Consider the following 27499-nt stretch of genomic DNA (forward strand, 5'->3'; position numbering starts at 1 on the left):
GGGAGGTCTCAGCGATACTGGCGATTTGTAGGTCGAGGTGACCATCAGTTACCAGAGAGTGAATTCGAGGTTCACCGATAGAGGGTCAGCGTGGCTGCAAAACTGGGTTCCACTAACTTCTGAATCTGTTGGCCAGACACATGTCCCATGTTTGGTCCCAGTCTTCGTGCCTGGACCAACAACACTGATTGAACTGGACACCACGTCTGCACATCCGATCAAGCCTTCCAACCATCGACGCTGGGTCGCTTTGGCCTAGATGCACTCTGAGCCGATAGCACATGGTATGGTCTGCAATATGCAGCATACCATAGAGCCTTCTGTGACCCCTCGCATTTGTAAGTTGCGCGAACCAGGAGCCTGTCGCCCACGCGCGATGATGGGAGTCCACCACTCGCTGGCGCTTCTCTGTTCGCTGTTTCGTCTTCGGTGGGCTTAGCAGGAGTACATTAGCAGTATTAGCCGTTGCTGCCTTGAGTCTGAACGAGATGCTGACTATTTGCATCTTCATATTGAGCACAATGTTATCCTCTGTCTAATTCTCTGTAGAGTTCTGATCAGCGCCGACGGTTAGGATGGATTCGACATGCACTACGTTAGGACTCACTATTAGTCGCTTCCGCAGGGGTAGAAAGTGATGCTTACCTTTCCGTCTTTCGAGCGCTGTTCAGCCTCTGCTTCTAGCCCCGGTGAGGATTACGCGCCAACTTTCTGAAGTGCTCTGGTAGCTCTTGTCGAGAAGGAACCCTGGAGCAGTGCCACATGTGCCGGAGTATCAGGTATATTTTGTAGCCTGTGGATAAGGGAACGGCTACGAAGGCGGCTCAGGCAGATATGCCACCATTGGTCTCGACGAGACTCGTAGTTCGCCTGGGGTGGAGTGATACAACCGAGGTTTGCTGGGGAAAGCCTAAACAGTGCATATTACCATTAAACGCAACAGGCCAGCGCATGAATGCCGCCAATCGATATAATGACGACACAAGAGTCCATACACATCTTTTAAGTATCTAGGACAGAACACTCGATTTCAGAGTTCCGAATATGCCAGACGTACCACTCTCGCGTCGGAATTCCATGATAATAAGCAAAGCTAAGAAGAGGAAAATTCACCGCGTCAACACTGGTTGCGCTTACTCAGAGTAACAGGCAGACAGGGCGCGTCCAAAACAAAGGTCCCAATATGGTACCAGGAGGGTCCGCCACGATTTTCAATGTACTGTACCGTAGGCATTTTCTTTACTTCTTTGACAGTGCGACAGATGAAGGAGTTTGAAGTAATCGAACACCCTTCGCTTCAGAGTGACTAGCCGAGATTGCCAGAATGGGGAGCCCTTTGCGAGTCTAAATAGTCTCAAAATATAGTCGCTTTATTCCATGATGTTAGTTAACAAATGCAGCCAGTGAGTCTTTAAAGAGCGTTCTCCGGGGACCCGCAAGGATCCTCAGAGCCAGTATGAGCTTCCTAAGATCTACAACTCTTCTCTACTACCATGGGTTAACTATGATACCACATCAGCACTTCCGTGAGAACTTTGGCTTACGTCTACTTGCACGTACTGCGTGTCGACCATCACGCCAGCTATGCCTACATGTTGCTCTGGCATTGTCCTGTGCTTGAGCCAAGGCTTCGGACAGCAGAGAATGATGCTTCTTGTAGTGTTTACGCATATCAGAATTAATCTGACATCCCTCTGTATTGTATAGATCAAACCGTCCAGGCTAGGTTTGACACAGCTAATCAACGCCGCGTCCTAATTTTCGAAACGAATCTTTTTACTTGGTTATATTGATCTTCAGTACTACGTGTTTTGATACTGTAGGAACACATTGGCCATGTCCTTCTACCCAGTAGTTCGCTCAAGACCAAAAGCCAGAGATGTCTTGATTGGCTAGCGCAGTTGGCCGCTCCGAGGATCCCTTGACTCTTGAGATGACCGGAGTTCCTCACATGAACTTCTGGGCTTTGTGTAGTCTATCGCCAGAGGAAACCCACCAAAGCATTTGCCATGCTGGTGCAGCGTGGTAATCACATCATTTTCCTACTGGGGAAAGAGACCTGGTGGTAGTGTTGGGCTTTAGGGGAGCGTGGCGGGAAAGAGTGGACTGCGAGTGGAGAAGCGGGCAAGGGGGTGATTATTAGTTGGGGTGCAGTTTATTGAGGTTACTTACTCAGGGCACTCGGTCTCCCGCTCATCCCATGCTCAGTGATCGCCTCAGGCTGCTCAGGGCGTGCTCAGATCTACTCAGTGAGCAAAAAGCGGCGAAGGGTGAGCACTAAAACGGAAAGAGTAGGCCATCGACCGTCCTAGAAAATCAAGTACATATGTTGTGTGCTGCTTCGCGGGAACGTAGTGTGGTGTTGTAATACACGTGACCGGCATTAGAGGTGCCACTTGAGCTCAACTGCGATGGGAAATACGTAATTGATAATTCAGCACCGTCTTCCTCTGCATGGGGAACTTTTTTATGGTGAGTTATTGCTGGTCAAAAATTCTCATTGGGATCCCTCTTATGTCTTTTCTTAATTAACATGAATAACCGTTTGACTTGCTGTAGATCGCTGCAACAATTTAGAAAGAATCGCCACAGTCAAATTCGGATCGCATATGGATAAGGTGGCGCATACAGTATAAAAAGATATATAAGAATGGCATCCTGGATCCAACGCCAGAGTGGATCTCACCAGACACAGCTTGCGGCTACAGCAGTGATTTCGGGAGCTGCGGTCGCTGGTGCGATACTTGGCTACCAGGCTTTCAAAAGGAAGGATGCGGTGCAGCGCCTCAAGGCATCCATCCCAGATGTCAATGACCAACACCATGTTGAAAAGGTATCCTAGGTTCTTCGCGTTATATTATAGTAAATCTGTCTAACTTTCGCGAAGCTCACAGAATACGGTGTCGCGGCTGCAGCGCAGCTGAGCAAGGAAGATGAACGCAGTGCGCTCCTCGCTCGGAGAGCGCAGGAAGGAGACTATGATGATGGTACTGGTTCTCGCTTGAAACACTCCCCTACAATTGTCGCTATGTTATTTGACTAATTCAATTTCTGTCTAGAGCTCATCCTCGAACAACTTGCTCGAAACCGTGTTTTCCTGTCCGATGAAGGCCTCGCGAAGCTCCGCTCGTCATACATAATCGTTGTCGGATGTGGAGGAGTCGGGTCGCATGCTGTGGCATCCCTTGCCCGCTCGGGTGTTTCCAAGATCCGTCTGATCGATTTTGATCAGGTCACGCTTTCCTCCTTAAACCGACATGCTCTCGCGACGCTGGCCGACGTCGGAACGCCGAAGGTGCATTGTATCCGCAAAAGACTGGAGCAGATCACACCGTGGGTGAAGTTTGACTGCCGGAACGAACTATTCGGGGGATCAGTCGCCGACAGACTTCTTGCGCCTTGGAGTTGGGACGACAACGACAAAGGACACAAGCCTGACTATGTACTTGACTGCATCGATAACATTACGTCCAAGGTGGAGCTGCTTCATTACTGCCACTCGCACTCCATTCCCGTGATTTCGGCAATGGGAGCAGGATGCAAGTCAGACCCTACTCGTGTTACGGTTGGTGATATCTCACTTAGTACGGATGATCCGCTGTCGCGGAGCACTCGTCGACGCCTCAAGTTATTAGGCGTCAATACCGGTATCCCTGTCGTTTTCTCCACTGAAAAGCCCGGTCCTGGTAAAGCCACTCTTCTTCCACTCAACGAGGCAGAATTCAGCAAAGGAGAAGTTGGTGAACTGAGTGTATTGCCCGATTTTCGCGCGCGGATCCTCCCTGTGCTGGGCACAATGCCTGCAGTGTTTGGCTACACTGTGGCGAACCACGTCATTTGCGACATTTCCGGCTACCCGATGGACTACAGCGTGGGTGGAAAGGGTCGGGATAAGTTGTACGATGGTGTCTTGGCAGCCTTGCAGGGAACGCTCGAGCGCTTGGCCCGGGCGGAGCATGGACCTAGCCTTGTCGGGCTTCGCCTTCCCATCAGCAAGGATGACGTCGGATATCTGGTCGATGAGATCTTCCGCGGCAAGAGCGTGGTCAGTGGCCTCCCCAGTCGAGTCAGTCTTGTTCCCTGGGAGCGGCCTGAGAGAGGATTCGGACCTGATCCGGAGTGGATGAAGCAGGGGCAGACCTTTGTTCCGCTTGAGTTGAAGGATTTAGTGTGTATGACTAAGGATGAAGCTGTACGGCATGAAAAAGAAGTGCTTCTGGGTGGTAAGCAGCTGGAGGAGGTATACGATTCCAAGACGATTGAAATGGTGCAGAAGCGCCAACGGGAGATGGAGTTTCACGAGCAATATCGTTAATGACGCGAAGACACCAACGAGTAGTGCTTCTTCAGGGACCAAGATACAGATAGCACTAGCACCTGGCACCAAGAGTCATAGCTACAAGTTGAAAACCTCGAGCCCTGCTTGGCTTTTGACAGTCTGACAGGCGGGTCTTAGCTGATGACCCATGAGTGTGACAAGGTCGAGGGAAGCCGGCTCCTGACATTTTCTTGGCCGCATTGCAGACGTTAAGCCCAGCTACAGATTTTTGTGAAAGCTCCATCTCGCCCAATGAGTGTTTGGTCTTTGAAGATAGCATAATCGGAATAGAGACTACAAGATTGGCTGGGATGTGAGTAATTGGGTACCATATCCAGACATGGCAGTCAAGTATCGAGCAAGGCAGGAGGATGTTCTGGCTGGGAGGACAAGATGGTTTGATATTGGATAAGTGGCAGCTAGAAGATATTGATAACAGCTAGACTGAATATAAATAAAGCCTAGAATACTTCAATTACAAGAAATACAGTATCAATGTACCATTGAAGCATCTGCCCGAATTTTCCGATCCGATTATCTCCTTTGCAGAATATCGTAGAGGTCTGAGATATGCGGTAAAAAATCCCCTATCCTATCTCTCACATAATAGGAACATCCAGGCGTGGAGGAACCATGGGCGATAAAACAGCATAAACAGATATTAAGAATCAATCATTATGACCGCGCGTCCTTAGGTGCTCGAAGTCATAACTTACCTAAACTTTCCTGATAACCCCTGATCATCCGCACCCTCCAGTATCATAAGCTTCCTTTATTCTAGCATGATCAGGTTCTTATAACATATTCTATTTACTAACACCCCTAGATAATACCTGTTCTAAGTCTAGGTATTAAACAGTTAAGTCCTAATAACACTGGCGCCACAACCACTTTTTGACAGAATGTTGATCCAAATCTAAGTAGAAATATATGATTATAACAATTGTACCTATCATAATAAGTCGCGGAAAATAAACCAAATCTTTGAAAAGGTCTTCAAAAGTAGAGCTCGAACGTGAATGCTGAACATAATTTGACTCTGATGGCTTATGGAGAGAGAGAGAATAGGTAGAAAAGAAAAGAGAACTTGTTTTACACGAGAACGTCCAGCGTTCAGAAATCAGTGTTGTGTTCTTCACATCCATCATAAAACGATGTCAAAGGAGGATCGACCTGTTATTGAGCATCCTGGTCTTGTATAGCAGTGCCACATATGCTCTGTTCACGTTAGTATCCTCAGCGAGAAACAAATTGAAGCCAGGTTGGAAGTACCTGTCGCCTAGTCATAAATTCCTTGTACATCCCTAGCCAGATCTCTCGGAGATGGCAGTCATCTCGCTGACCAGTAGCAGGGTTGACCTCGCAAGGAGGCTGGGTTTGCTCGATCACATGTTGAGTAGCGGCAACCCATGGCTAGCGCCAGACTTAGCAGAGTCTCAAGGGGTCTGTAGGATACCAAATCTTTGTTGTTAACGTACCTTGGGAACTGGCCAGTCAGAGAAATGGAGATATTTAGCTGTTCTTAGAACTTTTTCAGCATCCCACGGTTCATATGTATTTCCCAGATAGGCCTCATGGTTCTTGGCGCGGAATTCTCCTGTCAAAAGCATGTAAGGGCGGTGCGGTATAACGAGAGTATCATCTTCGTATAACTTGTTCATAATCTCCATGTCGTATTCTTCAGAAGGATTGTCCCATATCTTTTCCAACACGCGATTGAATTCATCCGTGGATGGTTGAATGAGCATAAGCCCGGATGTGAACACTCGTTCTTCCGGATAAAACCAGTAGGCCAGTGGCATGGCGACTGAAGCTGGAGGGAGTAGGAACAGCTCGTCCATCGTCTGCGTGTGTGTTAGTTGCGATGAGAAACGCCATGACTGGGCTACAAACCTGCAGCAGGGTGGCGTCAGAATCTAAGTTGAGAACTCTGTCATAATCTGTTTGATTAAAAGCGAGGAGCTTCGTATAGCTCGTTGGCCATGGTGCTGCGCTCATAGTTAGTATTTAGTCTTGCAGCGCAAAGAATTGATTTACCTCCTCCTCCTCCCTTCATGATTACTTCGATAGGCCGAAGCTTCACGTTATAATTATCTCTTGCAAAACGTATTAAACGTGCTTCAATTGAACTATCGTTCTCAGACACGAGAAACTTGGCGGGATACATCAGCACAAGATCGGCTTTTGTACCGAGACGGTGAAGGGCCTCGAAGATCATGACTGAATTGCAGAGATAAGACCTGTCTGTGGCATATTGAGTGTATGCAAAACGGGACCAGTCAATATGCTCCCTAGACAGTCCAGCGTGATAAGACTCGGAATTTCGTGTAGCGTCTGGATGTTTAGGAAGTCGTAACAATGTCACAAATCCCAAAAGAGTGGACACAACTAAGAAAAAGGCGCGGAAGACTTTCGGAGTTCTGGTGAACATTTTTCTATAGTAGCTGATGGCAAGACTTGGAGAGCAAGTTACCCAAGAATCTTACTTCAAGTTTTGTGCATCGTTTTTGAAGGCTAAAGAAAGCCAGAGTGTTGTAAGGTCAATTAACGAGATTAACCCCCCATCAGCTTCGAGGCAGCCCCTCGGCTGGTAGACAGCGGCGGGTGGCTGCGAATGGGCGGCTAAGCGCTGCCCATGCATGATCTGAAGCACGCTATAATCCACCGCAGCAACTGATTGGAACGAATGATGGCCCGTGCCCAGCACAGCGCTAACATGCATCGGGTGGAGCCAACTACTAAGGGTTCAGGGTCCTTGCTCATTCCCAGCCTTGTCATCATCTCCAAGCACATTCAGTTGAGAGTCAACACTTACACTTGCTGAAGTAAGAGCGATTGACATCTTACCATCTATCCATGATGTGAGCAAGCAATCGTTTAGTGCTCCTGCGACTTCCGCCTGACGCAGTAATAAGATTAAACTAAGCGCCAATGAGTGTCATACATTCACCTCAATGGTCCCTGCACCTAGTAGTACAGTAGTAGTCGTACTACCTAGGTGCACATCCTTTGTTCACTGGTCAGTGGGTTCTCATGCAACCCCACTATAAGGAACTCGTGCGGCTATGAATAACAACTGGCATATTAGGGGCGCTTAAATGGGCCCGTACTTAATCTAGTTGGCTGACAGTTATCCAGCCTGAATCTCAGTTCAAGTATTCGTCTTTTGACGACTCAAGTTGACCTTTTCATCTGAGATGTGCGCAATCTCAGAATTCCATAAGTACTATTAGCAGCCATCCTAAGATTTGCGACATCAACACCTATTCACCTGTGTCTGGTATCTCAGCTCAGCCTGGAGGCGGCGGCGGCTAGATTGCTTACCGAGTCGGTTTACACCAGAGTCTTCATTATTTATCGGTAGGCTACTTCGCATTCCTAGAATGTCGTCGAGCCAGGCCATTCAGAAACGTGTCTTTCTTAGCACGGCTCAGGGCTTTCTAACAGATTTTCGTTTTTAGGGATGCGACGACGACAGCAAAAGTGCTTTATTGCCTTTTGGACCCTCTGCCTCGAATATGTTCTCTGCTCAGGTCCCCGAGTGATGCCCTGGTAAAATAAGAAATTTGGACCCGACGGCCCCTGGCAAGCGGTCACAGTGCAAATTGGGAGTAACTACACCGAAATCGTTGTTCCTTGGAAGTGGCTTTGTATCCGGGAGGTAGTTGGGAAAGTAAGATCCTATTATCTTCCATTTGCGACAACAAAACATTCTCGTCCGTGTGTTATGGGGATATAGCTGGCCTCTTTGACAGCGACATATCAGCCAGCCTGGATAATACCTCGATAGAGATGCCTCCATATGGGACATGGGGTGATGTGGATTGGGGTTTCACGAACGCAGCGCCTGTTTACGCAAAAGCAAGACGAGCAACAGACTATATAACCATCAGCGGCTCACCCGTACCCGATGTCGATATGATCATAATATATTCGGGGTGGCAGACTTACCCTGGTGGGCAAGCATACCCACTGGAGGTGGGGATCTTATCCCTTGGATGCCCAGCTATTAATCAGACATTTGGAAATGTGATCAAGATCAACACAACGTTTGTCACCAGCTATTTCTATGAGCAAGAGGGATCGCTAAACATACCATCTTATTCTTACGGTATGCATATTGGCTCCGCAGCACTAGGAATTCCTGGATCGCTGCTTTTAGGGGGTTATGATCAGAATAGAGTGATGGGCGAGGTGTCCTCCCAGGCATTTTCAAGTGGAAGCTTCCCAATTGAGCTGCTCGATATAAATATCGGAATAGCAGAGGGTGGGTCTCCTTGGGCTTACACGAACAAAACAGGGCTATTGGCACAGGGTAATTCCTCCCTGGACTCTGGTCTCAGCGTCATTGTGGACCCAGCAAACCCATATATATATCTGCATCAGAGCTCATGCGATGCGATAGCCGCTGAGTTGCCTGTGACATACCACCCTGAGTACGGCCTTTACTTTTGGAACACATCTGACTCACAGTATGATACCATTGCAACTTCGCCAGGTTACCTAGGTTTCCAATTCAGCAAGGATAACCTCAACAACAACTTCATCACGATTAAAGTTCCCTTCGCTCTTCTGAATCTCACACTAGAGGCCCCGCTTGTGAAGACACCAACGCAATATTTCCCGTGCATGGCTACCAATAGCACTCCTGTTCTAGGACGTGCTTTCCTTCAGGCAGCTTTTATAGGAGTCAATTGGCTTGGTGGAAAGTGGTTTCTAGCTCAAGCACCAGGACCGGGAGGCTCCTTCATTGTTGATACCGTGTCAATAGGTGACAATGATTCCACTATTTCGGCAACAACAAACAGCTGGGAAGCCTCCTGGAAAAACACCTGGAAGGCAATACCTGCAGGTTCTACCTCGAACGCAAATACAACAAGTACATCAATGAGCGGTCCATCTACTGACGGGAATGGCTTCTCAGTGGCTGTCAAAATTGGCATAATTGTCGGCAGTACTACTGGCGGGCTGTCGATAATTGCTATTCTCTCTGGGATCTACATCCATCACCGACGACAACAAAAGAAAGCATCCATTTCAGACGAGAGTCATGCGACAGAACAAACAGATCACGGATCCTCAGCGCACCAGTTGATGCCTGTGGAGGCACCCGATAACATATGGAACCAAGTAAACGAGATACACAGCCAAGAAAGACATGAGATGGGCTCGGAAAGAGGGCCCTTCTATGAGCTAGGCCCGGAAAAGGGTGCTTTGGTTGAATTAGATCAAAGGTCCAAATCTCAGGAAGGCCCTTTTGAGCTACCAGCACAAACATCCGTCTCGTGGTCTTCTAATGTTATCTAAAAGCGCCTGATTTCCGCAATGTACATAGCTGACTGTGTTTTTGCCACAGCTGATAGATTCGAAGCAGATGATATTAGTTTACACACCCTACCATCATCATACTGATCATACTTGTATGAAAAATAACTTACAATTTCTATAGGCCTCTGATCACGATCCAGTCCAATCAGAATTCTTCAATTTTACACTTGACACTTAAGATGATGTATGTCCATATATACGACATGTAGCATATAGAACGGGTGGTACTTTATATAGTGTTGGATAAACCAAAGATGCGGTTATCTTGGTATACGTATATAGCAACACCACAACAGGCCCCGTACTATTTTATTCATTTTATCTGACTGCTATCTATCTGCTCAGCCTCGCACACTGAGTAAGAATAATGCGCATTAAATGCTCGATTTGGACCCTGACGAGTCGCGCCTGCCCAGAATAGAACACCTAAACCATGTTCGGACTAGTGGTGCTCAGGCCAAGAGGGACGGCACCCTAGCACTAACCCAAGAATGGTTAGGTCAGGGAAACACTCATGTTTCGAGTAAGGCGTCACAAGACTGCGGGAACTCTGTCCCTTCCACATCTTGGGTCCATCGCTCCATTCCGCCATCTGGGGCCATTTCATTATCTCTCTTTCACCGACGCGGCTGGGCCCGGACTGTGTCCCTCCCTTGCCATTCCACATCGAAGGCCGTGTTGTCGACCGGTTCTGATCGTCGCTCCTTTGCCTTTCTTTCCTTTTTTTCTTTTTCTCTCACTTGCTTTTCGTCCATTATCCATAGCCTCATTCCTGATTTAGCATTCCCTTCAACATCACCAACAACCTCTCTCCCCCCCCACACTCGTCCTCCGGAATCAGACAAAACAACACTTGTCCGCCTCCCAATATGAATAATTATCACGACACCGAAAGCCTCGAATACTCCTCCGACACCTCTGATGATGGCCGCTTCTCTCCCCACCCTACGGGTCGCATTAAGCGCTACACAAGACCCTTGATCGATTACGTGCGCAACGAATGGCAAACTAACGCCAAATACTCCCATCTCGCCAACCCCGACCAGCCCTCTGAACCTTCCCGATTCGTCCAACTCTTCCTGTCTATTGTCACTGCGCCGCGCTTCCGTCGCTATGTCGTGGTGTACTTGATTCTTGTCATAACGTGTCTGCTGGGATGGCTGTATATCCTCTCTCCGCGGCTAGCGGAGCATGCGTCGTTGTTGCGGGCGCTAGATCCAGAGGTGAAGGAGGAAGTGGGTGGATGGTTTGGAACGAACGCTTTTCCCGGGTTTGATGATGTTGTGCAGGTGAAAAAGTTGGATAAGGAGCTTTTGCCTGAGGGGGAGGAACGGCTGATTGTTGTGGGTGATGTGCAGGGATGCATGGCAGAGTGTATGCCCCCTTTCCACTCCCCTTGATGCAGTTCATGGTATTTGAATGCATGCATGGATCGCTGACATACAAACTTGTTGATAGTGGACCGCCTCCTCGAAGAACTCCTCTTCGATCCGACCAACGATCACCTCATCTTCACTGGAAACATGATTAGCCAGGGCCCCAACAGCACTGACGTTGTCGATTTCGCCCGAAAGTATTCCGCGTCATGTGTGCGCGGAAACAACGAAGATCGCGTCCTTGTTATGCGCCACAATATGATCGAAGCTCAGACGTTAACTGATACCTCTTCCGATCAATACCTCGATGGTCAGTCTACAGAGCAGGCCAAGAATGAACGTGATCTCGCGCGTGTCCTGTCAGACGAACAAGCAGACTGGCTAGACGCCTGCCCAGTTATTCTTAACGTGGGACAGATTCCTACCATGGGACAGGTTGCGGTCGTGCATGGGGGACTGATTCCGGGTGTGGATCTGAATCATCAGGACCCGTATAGCGTGATGAATATGTTGACCATCGATTTGGACACCCATATGCCTAGCCCTGAGCGGGATGGTATGATGTGGACTAAGGTTAGTCCCCCTTATAATTCTTCCGTACTATGTTGCTTTGAGACAATAATACTAATAACGGTATAGTTCTTCAACAAGCACCAATCCGTCGGCTATGCAAGCTCTAAAAGCTCGAACAAAGACGACGACGAAGATGCAGGTGCCGTCAAAGCCACCACCGTCATTTACGGCCACGACTCCGAAACAGCCCTCAACATCAACACCTATACAAAGGGTATTGACACCGGCTGTGTCGCCGGCGGAAAACTCACCGCGTTTGTGATTAGCTCCTCTGGAGAGCAGAATATCATCCAGGTCAGGTGTAACAACTACCTACCCTGATTGAGTGACAATTGTTGTGTTCCGTCTTGTCATGTATAGAATGTCGTTGCTGCATACTACTTTGCATAGTTTGCATCTTTCTCTCTTTATCTCTCTGCTGGTTTGAAGGGACTAGGATTGATTGATTGATTGATCGATTGGATTGGATCTGGTAGGGGTGGTGTATTGTTTCATGGTTCCTCTTCTGTTCGCTTGTTTCTGCATGTGGAGCATCGGGGTTGGAGTTACGGCTTGTTTATTGCATGGGCCGGTTGTCGAGAATATGATGGTGTGCTTGTCTATATAGGTAAGTATGTCTCTACGCGAGGTATAGTATACTACTATATCATATTCAATTCGATTCTATTTGTATTTCTATACCTGTTCGAGTCGGACTTTCTGTTGACCCGACCCGGCCCCGCATTCCGTCCGCCCTTCGATTGCACAATCTTACTTTGTTGGTTTCACAACACGGGTATGTTCTGATATGATGGATGGATAGAGCAAAGCGGGTGCATCTGTTGTCTCGTCTGCCCCGAATAGCCAGCGATAAATCCTCTTGGGCTAAAGCGGTGCTCAGAACAAATTTATCCCATATTAAAAAGCCGAGGCACCAAACTGGTACTGGAGGGGTCTGCTTTACCTACTGTACATGATACTGCTACGTACAGTAAGGGTGAATGAGAACCTGTGGGGCGGGAAGCAGTTCGGGGGAATAAACTACTGATCTACTACTACTACGTAGTTATCCTACCACTTACCTGTAAACCGTCTAGATTGACTCCTGGCTCCGTGCTAACCCTAACCCAGCTAAACTTTTCATTGACCTTCCTGCGTCAGCCTTTGAAATTAGTCTCCCTCTCGAAACCTCCAAGGATTGAAACCGGCTTATGAGATTGCGGAATTGCGACCCGATATGTCTCCCCCAGTCATCTCACTCCTCTCGAGGCCGTCGGACTCCACATGAGTGAACCTAAAGCAGGCGAGTGGGACCCAAAAGAGGCTGTCCTCTCAATACTACTGTCCTCGACGCTCGGTCTGGGCCGAAGGTCCCACTCCTCTAGTTCTCACCATCCAGGGGAGCCTTTTGAGTCCGCCGAAGTTTACATCCATTCATCATCCCAGCTGGGCAGGATTAGTGAAAGGTATCGCTGCTGCACCTGCCTCATGGTTGGTTCCTTCACCACCATGGCCCTCTTTTTTGTTATTAGCCCGCAGACGACTCCTGGTCCTCCTTCACCCACCCCCTCTAAAGATTCCAAATCCTTTTCTCTTTCTTTTCTTTCAGTATCTATCGATCCTGTCTGAGGCTCCTCCTCTCCCCCTCTAACCCGTGCTTATCTTTTTTCTTGCCAGATTGCCTTCTTCAAACGCAATGGCTGCTCAAAAGGCCGTTTTCACCGTCTCGGCTCAGGCCACCCAGTTAGGCAATCGCATTTCGGTGCATATGCTGGACTATCTCAGCACTGAGCACGACCTACCGGACGGTTTTCGTGAACTATCACAGACTTTCCTCGATACCTGTCGCGCTTTATGGGCCATTGATGCTGGTCTCACCGAATCCACTGCTGCCGGTCGCGCTCTGCCCGATGTGATCGTGGAGGAGGTGGCGAAGAAATTCATGGCCGCTTATCGCGATTTCCAGAGTCTGGACAAGGTCGTGACCAGACTCATTCAGTATGAACATCGTGGAGCCCTGGGCAGGCTTCAACGCGGATGGAATCGTCCAAGCCTCGAACTGCACCGCATTCGCGAGTCATTGAAAAAGACAACCGAAACACTTCAAATCAGCGTCCTCGCCTTTCACTGGTCTCTTGGCGAACAGCCATTCATGGAGGAATCAGTGGGCATTGGCTACGCCGGGCTGGCTGCCGCACTGGACCGTATGGCCAAAGGTCGGTCGGTCATGGGCATCAACAAGGCTAAATCTCTAGAAAAGGTATCAAAGGAGGTGGCCGCTTCGTTGTCATCCGCGTCAGTCCCCTCTGTGCCCCCCAAAGAGTCTCCAGTAAAACTCTCGGTTGCGATAGAAAACCCCCAGTCCAATGCCGATGACATACTCTCCTCCGTGCTTTCGTTCGACTCCCTCCTCATTGCAAATGACAATGGCCAGGACCATCTTTCATTGCCCCCCGTTAACTCCCGTCCTCAGCCTCTGCGACTGAATGGGAATCCTGTGCGGACGAGCTCGCGCGAGCCGCAAGCGGAAACGATCACGCCTCTCGACGATAATATATCTGGGGATACCCTCTCATATCACCGGCTATACGAGTCATCCGCTGGCCCGCTACATCGCACCCCTAGCCGAAACAGTGGAGCTAGTGCGACGCGACTACGCGGTGCGTTAGCCTCCGCCGTCCGGGGACGGAATCACAAGTTGCTAGAGCAGTTGTTGGACAGTGGAGTGTCGCCCAATCTTGGGGAGCATATCCATCCGCTCAACGAGGCCGTGCACCAGCACGATTTTCAGGGGATGCGCCTGCTTCTGCAGTTTGGTGCAAACCCAAACGAACCGGACCGGCAGGGAAAGACGCCCTTGCTTGTCGCAGTGGATGAGTCGTTTGTCGACGGGGCGAACTTGCTGCTGAAGTACGGCGCCGATTCCAACTATGTACCGGAGCCGGGACAAGACTCTCCCTTGAGTCGTGCACTGGCCAAGGGAAAGCTCAATATGGTGCAGCAGCTGCTTGCGCATGGGGGCAATGCAAATACTGAAACGCCAAGCGGTAGCACAGTGCTTGTCGAGCTTATCAAACAACAGGCGCCACCGAAGCTAATCACTCTCTTACTAGAGGCCGGCAGCGACCCAAACAAGAAGGGCTGCCAAGGGAGAACGGCACTCAACGAGGCGGTGCAGACCGAGCAGATTGCCGTCGTAACGACACTGCTCGAACACGGGGCCAATCCGAATCTCCCTGGACCCGAGCATGTTCTATGGCTAGCTATCTCCCGGCCAGCATGTTTGCGTCTTCTATTAAACAGCGGGGCTGACATCAAAAAGACCCCAGGTCTCATGGAACAGGCGACCAGCATGAACAATATCGAAGCCGTTCGCACCCTGCTGGAGGTCGGGCTTGATCCAAATGCCAAGAAGGACGGTACCTACACGCCCCTCTGCTCTGCCATTCGTGACAATCGGGCCGACATCTTGACACTGCTGCTGGAGCACGGTGCGGACCCAAACGTCATGGCATCCGAGTATCCCGCTTGGAAATGTATCACCCACAACCGACTCCATTTTCTACCTGTCTTGATCGCGGCTGGTGCTGATCTTTTTCAACCACCTGGAATCGTAGAGCTGGCCGTGCAAGTCAACAACACTGCGGCCTTGGAGTGGCTGGTTGAGCAGGGAGGTGCAAACGTGAATGACCGCAACGCACAAGGTCATACTGCATTGACAACTGCCATCCGCGAGAACCGGCCGGAAATGCTAAGCTACCTGCTCGCACATGGCGCCAACCCCGCTCAACGTGGGCAGGATTGGCCTGTATGCATGGCCGTGCGGTCTCCAGCTCTGCTTCAGAAACTGCTTCCGCTGGTCCCTGATCTCTCTGCTTACAAGGGCGTCATGGAGATAGCCGTGCTTGCCAACCAGCTTGAGAGCATCAAACTGCTGCTCGCTGCCGGTACCAGTGTCGAGTATAAAAACGGTGGCGTCTTCTCCCCACTCACTACAGCCTTGCGAGAGCGACATGACGATATTGTGAGGTTCCTGCTGGAGGAAGGAGGCGCCGATCCAAACGCCCCCGGCGAGCATCTCCCTCTCGTGAAAGCGATCCGCCGGACCCTCAATGGTAACTTTTCCATGATTGAGCTTCTGCTTGGGAAGGGTGCCGACCCCAATAAAACTTACCGGCACTGGAATGCTATCATGCAGGCGATTGAGTATCGGGATCTGCCATTGTTGCATCTGCTAGTTAAGAAGGGAGGCGGAGCTGATCTCACGCAGCACGATGAGACAGGACAGACTGTTTTAGAAATGGTGGATTCCGGATGGCCCGAGGCCATGCAGTTCCTTCTTGACAATGCGCGCCCCTAGTTTGTAGTCTTTTTCTGACGCTTGGGAGTTATAGGATCCTAACATAGGCTTAATGTCATATCATAATACGTAATAATATTAATATTGTCACACGAGGATACATTCCAATCAATAAGCTCACTTGTTCCTGGTCTAGGTCGGGATCAGCATCTAGTTCGGTCAAAAAGAGATGAATAAAAGTAAAAGTAAAAATAAAAAAAAGGCACCCACAGGAAGACATGCTAAATCAAGGTTACAGAAAGATAAGGAAGCAATGAAAGCAGCAGTGAGGAGACACACTTATACAGTTTTAAGGATTCAATTTAACGCAATTCATAATCTTATACCTGATAGAATATGCCTAGAGACCCGGAACTTTTCCTCACAGTTGCGGTACTAGTTACTCTCCCACATCGTATTGACCAGAGAAAGTGGGGCCAGGCCAATCCTCTGTATAGTATATTTATACATATAGACTATATACTAATGTTGACGCAACTGCTGGAGTTCACGTGCCGGCGGTTACCCCGCCCACAAACGACCTCTTGCTTTGTTCTGCTAGAGCACCTAGATAGCTACTAATTCAACGCATCCTTTGCTACGATTCGCGTTCGTTCGCTTGCTTTCCGTTGTTTCGTTGCTTTGCTAGTAATATCGCGCCTCAACAGGTTATGAGCCCGGGCTCCCTCCCGTGAAGCTATTCAGACCCCCATATCACGGATCTTGACCCCAAACGAAGCGGAGAGCCTACGGCTCCTACAGGTGGTAGGGGTGAACGGGGACGCGCTGGTCTTGGAGGATCACCTCGATCCGATTTAAGCATCCAATTCGAACACCTTACTACGTCAAGAGACGCTCTATTTAACACATTCGTCGGATCTACCCGTGCCAAGCACACTAATTTGGCGCCATGGCATACGCGGTGGGACGAAGCATTCTATTCGAGGGGATTTCCCTGACCCAGGTGAACCCTACGGAAGCAGTAACTCAAGCAGACCGACTGCCAACGACCCCTCCGAAAGGCCTATCCGGGTTGCCGATTAAGAAACTAATCAGAGGCATGCGTTCCGATTACTCTAGCGCACGTCAATATATTGACGATTTCATGGAGGCGTACGACGTGGCCGTAAAGCTTGACTGCTCGATCTCCCCGCTCGTGGCAAGCCTCCTGATGATGTACGAACTGCAGTCAGAATTCCCTACGTGGGCGTCGACTGTGGAACACTCGATGCCAGGAAACGCAGGTCAAACCTATGCAGAAGAGCAATTCCGCGATCTATGTAGGAGCGCCCTAGAGGAGTGCAAAAGATCCGAAATAAGGGAGTTCGGTGCTGCCGCTGTCGGTAAGGGCAAGGGCCAGAATCCGTCCAACAAGCCCGATGCTACCAAAGATCAGTGGAAGGCAGCTACTTTCCCGAAAAAAGGTGTTTCTGCCAAAGACCACGCTGCAAAGATGCGGAAGAAGTCAGTAAACGCTGACGGCAGCTGCGGATATTGCAGGTCAAAGGGTCACAAACCACCAAAGTGTTGGTATATTGACCCTGAATCGCGCCCATTGGGTTGGATCCCATACATCTTAGACATCTGGTTCTACCGGGGAAGCAATAACGGATGTAGCAAGAGGTCAGAGTCGAATTCGAAAGATGACTCCAAAGCAGCGGCACCCGCACCTGCAAGGCAGATAGCAGAGGTGCCTTCTCAACACGTTACCCTGCCTGAAACAGAGTCAGATAACAAAGATTTACATATTTTGAATTCTTCTGGGCTGACTGTTGGAAGCACCACTGACCGCTCCCTACACTGGATCTGTGAATGATGGTGGTCACATGACCCAAGGCCACCTCTTCATCTCTCCTCTGGCGACACGTCTCTTCCTGTTGGCCACGTATCTCAGAGCCACTGATCCTGCCCGTAGCCAACAGTTTCAATACGCTGCGCCACAGGCACTAGACACTTTCCATCTTGTAAGAAATATCTACACCTTGTATGAACCCGTATGTTACAGATTAACAAGACAGGTACACACTTATTGATTGACCGGGCTAGATGTTGCAAAATAATAAGATGTGCCACTCTCAAGCGAATTACGAGCGTCTGGTAATGTGGCCGCCCCTCTACATTTTACTCTATTTCAATGATAGCTACGGAATAGGTTGTTTAAGTAAGTTGCATCTGACCGACTAGAACCGGTCAGACACTGGTTATCAATCTTGCCCATGTTCAGCTTTCTACATCATATACTAAAAGGATCTATGTATGGGCTTGAAGGAGATACAGCAGATATACATTAGAATCTGTGTTAATAGATTAATGATAGTTACCCTTTCAGCTGAACCGCCGGGTGTTAATCTATTGTATGTATAACAAGCGCGCAAATATCTGTCTCTCCTAGTCAGAAGAGAGTAAATCCCATTTTGCCCGGGCAATCAACAAAAGCCGCAGTGCATCGTGTTCGGACATGTTTACCCGGGTATCTGAAATGATTTACTATCTACACGTCATTCTCAATCCTTCTATTGACCATAAAAATCAGAATTGGCTGGGCTTTCTGCCCTAGCGCGATGGATGCTAAGAGAAGGAAGAATAGACATATTAAAGTAGCATTAACCAGTATCAATAATCCAGATAATCCAGAATAGAGACATACCTGTGTTTTGAGCAGGACGGACCCAACCCAATTCTTCAAAATTGACTATTCCTGTAGGAATGCAAAGTACCTTGTGACTATTTATCTTAGACCTTGGGAGAAATTATGATCTACCACGGACCCAGAGCGCTGCTCCTAGAAATTAGTTTATATACTCCTGCGAGCCACTGATCATGGTCCGTGGAGCTGGTGATCCATGGAGGAATTCTTCTAGTGCAGTGAGGTGATAGCGGTGCACCGGGCGGCGCTGTATATATTAGAGAACATCCTGCTGGGAGGGAGCCGGTAGGGCCTACTATCTAATTAGAGCGCGTTCCACCTCCATCCCCAATGCCAACATTAATGTTACCTTAGCAGACCGTGCGGCCTTCTCGCAATATTAGTATCTTGTAATTTTAATCGCTGTTACTATTTCTAGCGCGCCTTATTGTCAGGCTTTACAATCTTTGAAGCACAAACATGGCATCTTCTATATCACTGAAAGAAGTCATCGACAAGAAAAGTTTCTAATTACTTAGTAACGAACATCTGGTTGATCTCGTGTATCATCAGTTTAAGTCAGTAATCGAGAGACTCAGATATGTCGAATAAAATATCGAGGGAGACGATGCGCGTCCTATTGGATTACTGGCTCGGGCAGGCATTGAGGGAAAACGCAATGAAAATAATCATAATCTTACCCCCTCCCGATATCTTTTCGACGAAGACTACTCAGATGGAACCGAACCTTGACTAGTATTCTTGCAGTGCGATGGCTGCTCCACAAAGATTATTATATTTTTACTTGCCATTAAAAGGGGCCTGTAAAGTTAAAAATTGAGACTTTCAATGAATTTGGTAAATTGACGAATTGGATCCAAGATGAGCCGGACTGGCTAATGGTCTTGATTATGGCTCTGGTCCTAGGTGATGTAGGTAAAGATCATGGGCTAGTAAAAGAGGTGCGAGCCTAACTCCAAACCGTATCAGACAAGGAAATAAACCATGATACAGTCCTCAAGAAGGCTCTTAATTTAAACATCTTTGACTCTCCGTTGGATCTGCTGCCGATTGCGCGACGAGATAATGTAATTTGAGGAGTGAAACTGGGAGCTAAACTTAATATCCCGTAGCTAGCTTAAGATATGAATCTTCCAGAAAGCCTGCAATGTCTTCAAGAACTTCAAGGCCAGGAAACTATCTTTGAGTTAAAGTATCTTGAGATCATGTTCAATGTGGCTGATGCAGGAACGCATGTTGATACCTGCGGTTCAGTCTGGATAATTAAGCCTGTATATCAATCATATCTACTTATTTATAAAAGCCTGCAACGAGTCATATTAAACAAGATTAATATTCAGGAAGCCTACAACGAAGTCTTGGAAAACCGAGGCCGTATTCTATCTAATAAGGGTTCTCTGAAATTATCCATGGATAACAAACAAGAGCGGGCTCTTTTATGCCTATATGCAATGGGCAGGATAACAGATATTGACTTGGCAGAGCACTTCCGCAAGGCCCTCCTCAGCCTTCCTGATAATCATAGAGCTGAACTTATTGACAAGCTTAATAAAAGTAGATTAGCATATGAGCAAGCTGTGATTCTCTATTACATGCCCGCGCTGTTTGCAGAACTACTCCGGCACAACAAGCAGGCTTCTGAGAAAACGCAAATAAAAACACGTCATTTGTGAAAGAAGATCACGTGATCTCAGACCTAGCCACCTAGTCATCTCCTCGCGTAGTTAGCTAGCTAGCCTACACACACAATATCATCCATATCGCTCTCACAGGTTATGAGCCCTCGTGGCAACAAATCATCAAATATTCGTCTTCCCTATCATTTTTCATCGTTTTTACGCGTTGTCCATCAAATAGCGTCCTCTTCAAGGCTTTTTACGCCTCAAATCGCTACTATACGCGGTTTCGCGGGTAGGAAAGCCTCCACGGCGATCTAGCCGGCTTGGCAACCAGGCTTAGCACCTACCAACCAACCAGACCTCCCACCACGCGAGCAGCGTGGCTGAACACTTACAATGACGCCGTCCAAAGACCCGTTCGATATCAACATATCTAAAGCTGTTCCTAAGCTTAAAGGCCAGGCTAACTGGTTAACATGGCAAAGGAACCTACGAAACTACCTACACTCATGAAATCCGGACACATGGGACCTGCTTCAGGGCAAATATACTCTTCCAGAAGAACCAGTTCTTTATCCCGAGGATGAAGATGAAAACATACGTATACTGGCTGTTCATGCTGGTGATAGTAGTACTCTACCCACTCAACAAGAACTGCAACACAGCATTAAGCAGACCATATAATACAACCGCACTTTGCTCACCACATATAACTCTAACTGTAAGAAGTGGAAGCAGTTGAATTATTCTATACTTGTAGTTCTCAGTACTATATACAAAGCCAGTCCCGCGGCGCATTTCCAGAACTGTAACTCCACGCTTAAAGCATATGTCCTTCTCCAGGAAGCATATAAGACCTCCAACTTTACTACAGTTGTTCATTTATATAATAAATGGGTATCTATTTATTACAACAGCACAAGCAGTCAAGAGACCTTTCTTACACACTACGCGGACGCCCTCAACGAGCTTCACGGCACTAAGATCATTGATGATCATACTGAACTCCTGCAGTTCTTTACAGTAATTCAGGACGTGCCTGCCTTGCAGCCGTTCATTATAAATCAGTATATAACACTGACAGAAGACACAATTCCATTATCTGTATATGCTCAATTCACACAGTTTAAGTATACACGCAAGAATCAGTTCTCCCAGCTAACTACACATGCGGTTGGTGACAAGCCTCAGGGCAACAACAACAATACCAATAATAACACCCGAGGCAGCGATCGCGGCGGTCACGGCCGCGGACGCGGGCGTGGCCGTGGACATGATAAAGGTTAAATAAATATCTCTATACAGTATAAAAGAGAGCAACTTGATGCCGCTGACAAGAATACTATATGATATATCTTCCATAAATATTACAGAAATCACTTTCCCAGCAAGTGCTTATTGAACCTGAACAAGAAAATGACTACAAGCACTCAGGTTAATACAGTAACTACATCTACTCCATCCGCATCACTGTCCGTACCACCGTCTGTACCACCGTCCGGAGCACCATCAGCCAACACAATCAACATTAATTTTGACTCTCTTAATGCCTACACTGTATCAGTTCGCTTCAATGCTGCTACCGTGGCTCAAGAAGATCAACATCCCAACCACTCGCATGATTGGATACTCGATTCTGGGACTGTTGAAACAATGACTTATTCTAAATATTACTTCACGTCCTTTACTCCCTGCGTACACACAGCCAAAACTGCTACTGACAAGGCCTTTCAGACTGTTGGCTACGGCACTGTTTTGATTGAATTGGCAGATGAGCAGAACAGACCTTGTGGACTTTTGGAGATTGACCGCGCTTGGTACATGCCGGCGCTCTCACATAATCTTATTTTGTGTAAGCAGCTGGCACGCCAGGGTGTCTATATACATATCAAGACCAAAGAGACCACTGTTCTTATTCAACACGGCAAGCAGATTGGCTTCACTACTGCTAAAGATGCTTAATACTTCCTACATACAACCGGTACCACAAACCGCAGGGCGATTCAGGGCCTGTATCTCTGCGGTGCCCTGACACACTTGCCACCCTCTAACCTCACTGTTAATACTGTCAAAAAGACGGTTCCTCCACCAATTTCAATCTATCTCACGCATCGTCGTACGGCTCATGCCTCTGAACGAAAGATTCGAGACTCTGTTAAGCATATTATTGGTTTTAATATTAAGAAAGGCACCTTACCAGTGCCCTGCGAGCCCTGCCTCCGTGGAAAAAATCAAGCACTACCTGTCTCCCATACTGAGCCCCGCGACCTTGGTCTATGCGTTGGAGATCTTATTCATACAGATATCTATAGACCACTATCTACACGCGGCCAGACCGGCGCATATTACTTCGTCACTTTTACTGACCATGTCTCCTAATACTGCTGGGTGTTCCTGCTCAAGGAACACAGTGAAGTATGTGACAAGTTTATTACTTTACAGAACTACCTCAAACGCCAGTTAAATATCAGTATTAAACATGTTCATGGCAATAACGCGCCTGAATACCAACTGCTTGCGTCCTACTATCAAGAACAAGGTATTGTCTGGGATCCTGCTCCGCGCTACCACTTGAATCTTAATCCAATTGCCGAGATTAAGAACCATTATCTAGTCAAACCCTGTATATCAGTCATGGCGGATAATCAGTTACCCTGTTTCCTGTGGGATCATATCATTCTCGCAGTTAACTATATACAGAATAGACTTATACACAGTGCCATCGGGAAGACTTCCTATAAAGTCCTGTACAGCGTGCAACCAGATATCTCGTGATGGAAGGCCCTTGGCTGCTGCTACTAGTATCTTACTCCTAAAAAGACTCGTGATAAACTGGAAGATCACATAACGTAACTCCCGGCCGCGCCGGCCACCCGCCCGCACCGGCCACCCACCTACAACACACCCACCTACTACACATCCACCTACTACACACCCAACGCAAGTAAGAATGAAGCTATTCAAACAATATTATTATTAGCAAAGCGTACATATTATTACTTATTACGGAGGTTTGAACACTGATTTCTTCTGTGGCTAATTATATAGCACTCACTGCAGCAGGAAGGTGCCTGAGCAGGTGATTGAAATACTGCCTTCTCTGCCTGGATCTTCTCTAGCTGTTATAATTTAACTCTTGCTTCCTGGATCAAGATGCCTTCTTTAAAGATTATCTACTGCTTTGATTGCTTCTTCTTTTAGAATTACTTTTCATATGCAGTGTATAGATCCCGGTTCTCCTTTGCTAGAATTACTGTACTACCCATTGCTAACTCATAGCCTTTGATAACTTGATTTATGAGTGCTTTTATAGATGAAGATAGATCTCCAGTATGTCTGTTAAGAATCTCTGTAAACGCGGATTCATGCTTTTGAAGTTGCCGTAGATTATGGGGGGTCTGGAATACTGAATCAGTTATCTGACTGGTTAAAGTAATTAGTATTTGTAGTTGAATTCCCAGTCTTTCAAGAACTTGGTCAGGATCTAGGGGAACAAGACTGGTAGCTCTAAAACCACTGATTATATTGTACTTACTTAGAGCATCAGATCATGCCTGGGGATAGTATTCGAGGAAGTCCAGCTTATTAATATGATTAAATCCGAGATGTATCTTATTCTTAACTAGGCGGCTGTACGCGTGTTTAAGGGGATTAAAACAGCTGATATCAAGAAGTTAAAGCAGGTGAGATAAATACAGAGATATACAGATAAGTATAATATTATTCTATATATAAAGATTATTAAATTCAGAAGTTAGATAACTTCTATGGCTGTCTAAAACAAGTAATTGAGATTGACTAGCAGAGTATACAATCAACGGAATAAAATATTTTTCAAATTATTATAAACTAATAAGATCAGTGGTCCAACTGTTATCACTGACTTCAATTTTCTAATCTGCGGGTAGATTAGTATTTTGGAATCATGCTTACAGGTGTACCTTGCCTTTAAAGATTAAGATTGAAAGTAAAGCTAATCCAGAGGCTTGAATATATTTAATTAAGGTTATCCATTCCTGATTTCCTAATTATATGAGTAATGGCTTGCTTTTGATCTCATGTCTGGTAATAACTTGCAGAGTTTTAATAATATCTATTATAAATCCTGTTTCATCAAAATTATAGATATTATCTAGTTAGATCCTGTGTTAGAGAATTATTATTCAGATAAGATTAAATTATTCTTGTATTATCTTAGGATCCTCGTACTTGGCCTGTTGATAATTATAGTATTTTATAAATCTCTACTTTAGTTAATTATGTTATTTAACAAAGCAAGAGACCTAATTTCAATTAATATTTTAGGGGTTGGAACTACCTCTTTTAGAGAGTAGAATATTAGCTATATCTTGTACTTGAGAGAGTCGGGGAGGTACTCCATGTTAATCTAATAATAAGATCTATTGTATAAGGTATTCTTCTTTATTAGAAGTTAATTTCTGAGTACTATTAGGAGTCTCTTGAACAAATAGAATGCCGTGTAGTTAATCTTGTAGAGTAGAGCATGGGATAGTAAAGAAGTATGCAGTACCACAAATACTGTTAATTTGATATTTCTTTAGAGTTTTAATAGTAAGTAGAATCCTGCCCTCCTGCTCCGCTGCATCTTTTAATGCTTTAGACTGTATTAGTGGCATGGTTAATGGTTAAATAGCTTTAAGTAGAGAGGAGGGGGGGGGGGAGGGGGGAGGAGGAAGGATGTTTGTATGTAGGTTCAAACGCGTTGGGTGTGTAGTAGGTGGGTGGCCGGTGCGGGCGGGTGGCCGGCGCGGCCGGGAGTTACGTTACAGGAAGGCTGCTTTGTCAGCTACTCTGAGTTAGTCTATAAGATCTACAATATCCGAAGTCATCAGATTATATATACTCATGATATTATCTTTAACAAAGAACCTGTCTCACAGTTACCGTCAGCAATGTCTATATATAATCTTGATTCCGCACGCCACGGCGAAGCTAATGCAGAAGCTCCGGTCCAGGAAGATTCTTGTTGCTGGTCACTGTTTGATATATCTTCTTAACATCAGCAGCCTGTCCCTGTGTCTTTTCCTAGTTATCCTACCGCAGACGAGCAGGACAGCAGCGAGGAGCCGGACTGGCTACTAGAATATAAACGGACTGGTGTACTCCCATCTTTGCCTCCAATCAATGACACTGTCTGTAATGCCACGCCTGAACTGGTAGTTGTCATCGAAGATAACGAGTCTGATAACCAGCTTGTTGTTGCGGATCCTCCGGCTACCAGTACCTCTCGTGCGGAATCTGTTGCTTCCAGTATAGAATCTGCACCGGTGTCTGAACAGCCACTATATTGTTCTACACGCACTCGCAAGCCCTCGCGCGCGCTCCTCGAGTCCCTGGAGTCACATACTATTAGTGTAAACAATGACCCGGACTTGAATACCGATGCTTTTTACAAATTATTTATTGATAACCATCTTGCTGACACTCTGTTCTTGGAAGCTGCGGTTACGCAGCCTCCCGCCAGCCCGCAGGCTAGAGGGACCATCTTCATCAGGAAAACAATATCTCAAGATGCCGGCTACACCCCTATCTCGTACGCTGATGCTATGGCATGCGCTGAAGCATCTAAATGGCGTGAAGCAGTGTATTGTGAGATGCGGGAACAGATTAAACAAGGTACCTTCCGCGTGGTTCCATGTCCCTGCAATACGCGTCTTCTTCCGCTCAAATGGATGTTTAAAATTAAGCATGACGGCACCTACAAGGCTTGCCCTGTTGTCAAAGGCTTCTGGCAGCGTGCTGGCAAGGACTATCAGATTGGAGAAATATATGCAGCTGTTGCTAAGAGTGTCAGCTTCAAGACTTTTATTATCCTGGCTGCTAAGCTTCATTGGATCCTACATCATCTTGATGTTGTCACAGCATTTCTTAACGCTGAACTACGCGAATCAATATACATCGAGTTGCCGGACGGTTTCCAGGAAAACAGCATGTGCGGCGAACTCCTTAAGTTGTTATATGGCTTGAAACAGGCGCCACGTGAGTAGTATAATATGCTTCATGACTTTCTAGTGGCTAACAGCTTTAAGTGCTTACATGCAGATCACTCCGTGTTTACGGGAAAGGGCCTTTTCATACTCATCTACATTGATGATATCCTCCTACTCGCGCCGGACGGCACTGTGGTTGATGTTTTTAAAACACTACTTGCTCAGCTCGTCAAGTTTACTGATAACGGCTCCTGCACCTGCTTCCTAGATATTGATATTATATAAATAGATGAAGGCATTTATCTCTCGCAGAAATTATATATACAAGACTGTCTAAAGTGCTTTGGTCTCTCTACCTGCAAGGCCTCCCCTATATTATATAACTCTAAGAATTCTTTGTTAAAGTACAACGGAACAGCGGACCCTGATAATATTAAAGTATATTAGGAATGTAATGGCGCGCTTATCTGGATCATGGTTAATACATGTCCTGATATTGTGTACGCAACAAGCAAGTTATTGTTCTTTGCCAGCAACCCTGCCAAACCATATCTTCAGGCAATGAACCTTGTCTGGTGTTATCTTGCTGGCTTCCTCGACCGCTGCCCCTTCTACCGTCGTGACGGGCCTGGCCTTGTTGGCTTTTGTGATGCTGATTGGGCCGGCCCCCACTCCCTTAATGCGACGTCGACCTCCAGCTACGTATTCCAACTCGCTGGGGGGCCCATTTCATGGAGTTCAAAGAAACAGACTGCTATTGCACTATCTTCAACCAAAAGCAAGTATATTGCGCAAGCGGTGGCAACACAGGAGTTAATCTGGCTCCAACTACTATTCACTAAACTGGATATTCAACGCCTCAAAGCTATATCTGTTTTAATAAGTCGTCCTACTGTAATTCATGCAGACAACCAGTCCACTATCACTCTGACTAAGAACCCCGAGTTCCATGCCCGCACGAAGCACGTCTCCATCAAATAACACTTCATACATTGTGAAGTACGCGCTAAAAATGTTGAATTCGTCTACATTAGTACGACCGAACAAGCGGCCGACGGCCTCACTAAGCCGCTCGAACGTCTCGCCTACTCCCGCTTTATCAAGCAACTCGGTATGGTGGATCGTGTTTGATATCTCATCTAATATTTCTGTATCTACATGTCTTTTACTCCCTGTCTAAGAAACGTGAACAACCTCACGTTTTCCTTTTTGTACATAACGTTGCTGACTACGTCCTCGCTCATGGGGGTATGAAAGGAGATCACGTGATCTCGGACCTAGCCACCTAGTCATCTCCTCGCGTAGTTAGCTAGCTAGCCTACACACACAATATCAGCCATATTGCTCTCACATCATTAATGGGCTTTAT

General features: G+C 47.0%; 7 protein-coding genes across 7 annotated transcripts; 5 read left to right on the top strand and 2 right to left on the bottom strand.

Moving 5' to 3' along the window:
- Positions 1–2389: 2389 nt before the first annotated feature.
- Positions 2390–4791, top strand: BO87DRAFT_463980 (tRNA threonylcarbamoyladenosine dehydratase). Its single transcript, XM_025629281.1, has 4 exons — positions 2390–2472; positions 2560–2833; positions 2888–2987; positions 3060–4791. The coding sequence occupies exons 2-4, from the start codon at positions 2651–2653 to the stop codon at positions 4313–4315; spliced, it is 1539 nt and encodes a 512-aa protein (XP_025473667.1). The 5' UTR covers positions 2390–2472; positions 2560–2650; the 3' UTR covers positions 4316–4791.
- Positions 4792–5272: 481 nt separating this feature from the next.
- BO87DRAFT_463981 (nucleotide-diphospho-sugar transferase) lies at positions 5273–6835 on the bottom strand. Its single transcript, XM_025629282.1, has 5 exons — positions 6356–6835; positions 6212–6306; positions 5797–6162; positions 5591–5731; positions 5273–5536 (listed from the first exon to the last, which is right to left on the bottom strand). Exons 1-5 carry the CDS (start codon positions 6747–6749, stop codon positions 5495–5497), a joined length of 1038 nt encoding a protein of 345 aa, XP_025473668.1. The 5' UTR covers positions 6750–6835; the 3' UTR covers positions 5273–5494.
- Positions 6836–7781: 946 nt separating this feature from the next.
- On the top strand, positions 7782–9697 carry BO87DRAFT_453597 (aspartic protease; the record flags this gene model as incomplete). Its single annotated transcript, XM_025628542.1, has 2 exons — positions 7782–7851; positions 7962–9697. 2 exons carry the CDS (start codon positions 7782–7784, stop codon positions 9623–9625), a joined length of 1734 nt encoding a protein of 577 aa, XP_025473669.1. The 3' UTR covers positions 9626–9697.
- Positions 9698–10414: 717 nt separating this feature from the next.
- Positions 10415–12153, top strand: BO87DRAFT_242406 (putative serine/threonine-protein phosphatase). Its single transcript, XM_025618846.1, has 3 exons — positions 10415–11020; positions 11105–11595; positions 11662–12153. Exons 1-3 carry the CDS (start codon positions 10516–10518, stop codon positions 11914–11916), a joined length of 1251 nt encoding a protein of 416 aa, XP_025473670.1. The 5' UTR covers positions 10415–10515; the 3' UTR covers positions 11917–12153.
- A 7534-nt stretch (positions 12154–19687) lies between these two features.
- Positions 19688–20215, top strand: BO87DRAFT_273614 (uncharacterized protein; the record flags this gene model as incomplete). Its single annotated transcript, XM_025618912.1, has 1 exon — positions 19688–20215. A coding segment is annotated over one exon (528 nt), but the record flags the coding sequence as incomplete, so codon positions are not given.
- Positions 20216–20442: 227 nt separating this feature from the next.
- On the bottom strand, positions 20443–21178 carry BO87DRAFT_392109 (uncharacterized protein; the record flags this gene model as incomplete). The annotated part of the gene is made up of 6 exons (XM_025624985.1): positions 20443–20493; positions 20575–20646; positions 20685–20833; positions 20884–20898; positions 20934–21047; positions 21124–21178. 6 exons carry the CDS (start codon positions 21176–21178, stop codon positions 20443–20445), a joined length of 456 nt encoding a protein of 151 aa, XP_025473672.1.
- A 417-nt stretch (positions 21179–21595) lies between these two features.
- Positions 21596–22141, top strand: BO87DRAFT_392110 (uncharacterized protein; the record flags this gene model as incomplete). Its single annotated transcript, XM_025624986.1, has 1 exon — positions 21596–22141. One exon carries the CDS (start codon positions 21596–21598, stop codon positions 22139–22141), a length of 546 nt encoding a protein of 181 aa, XP_025473673.1.
- Between the last annotated feature and the right edge of the window lie 5358 nt (positions 22142–27499).

This window comes from Aspergillus neoniger (assembly GCF_003184625.1).
Source record: "Aspergillus neoniger CBS 115656 unplaced genomic scaffold BO87scaffold_90, whole genome shotgun sequence".
Lineage (NCBI taxonomy): Eukaryota > Fungi > Ascomycota > Eurotiomycetes > Eurotiales > Aspergillaceae > Aspergillus > Aspergillus neoniger.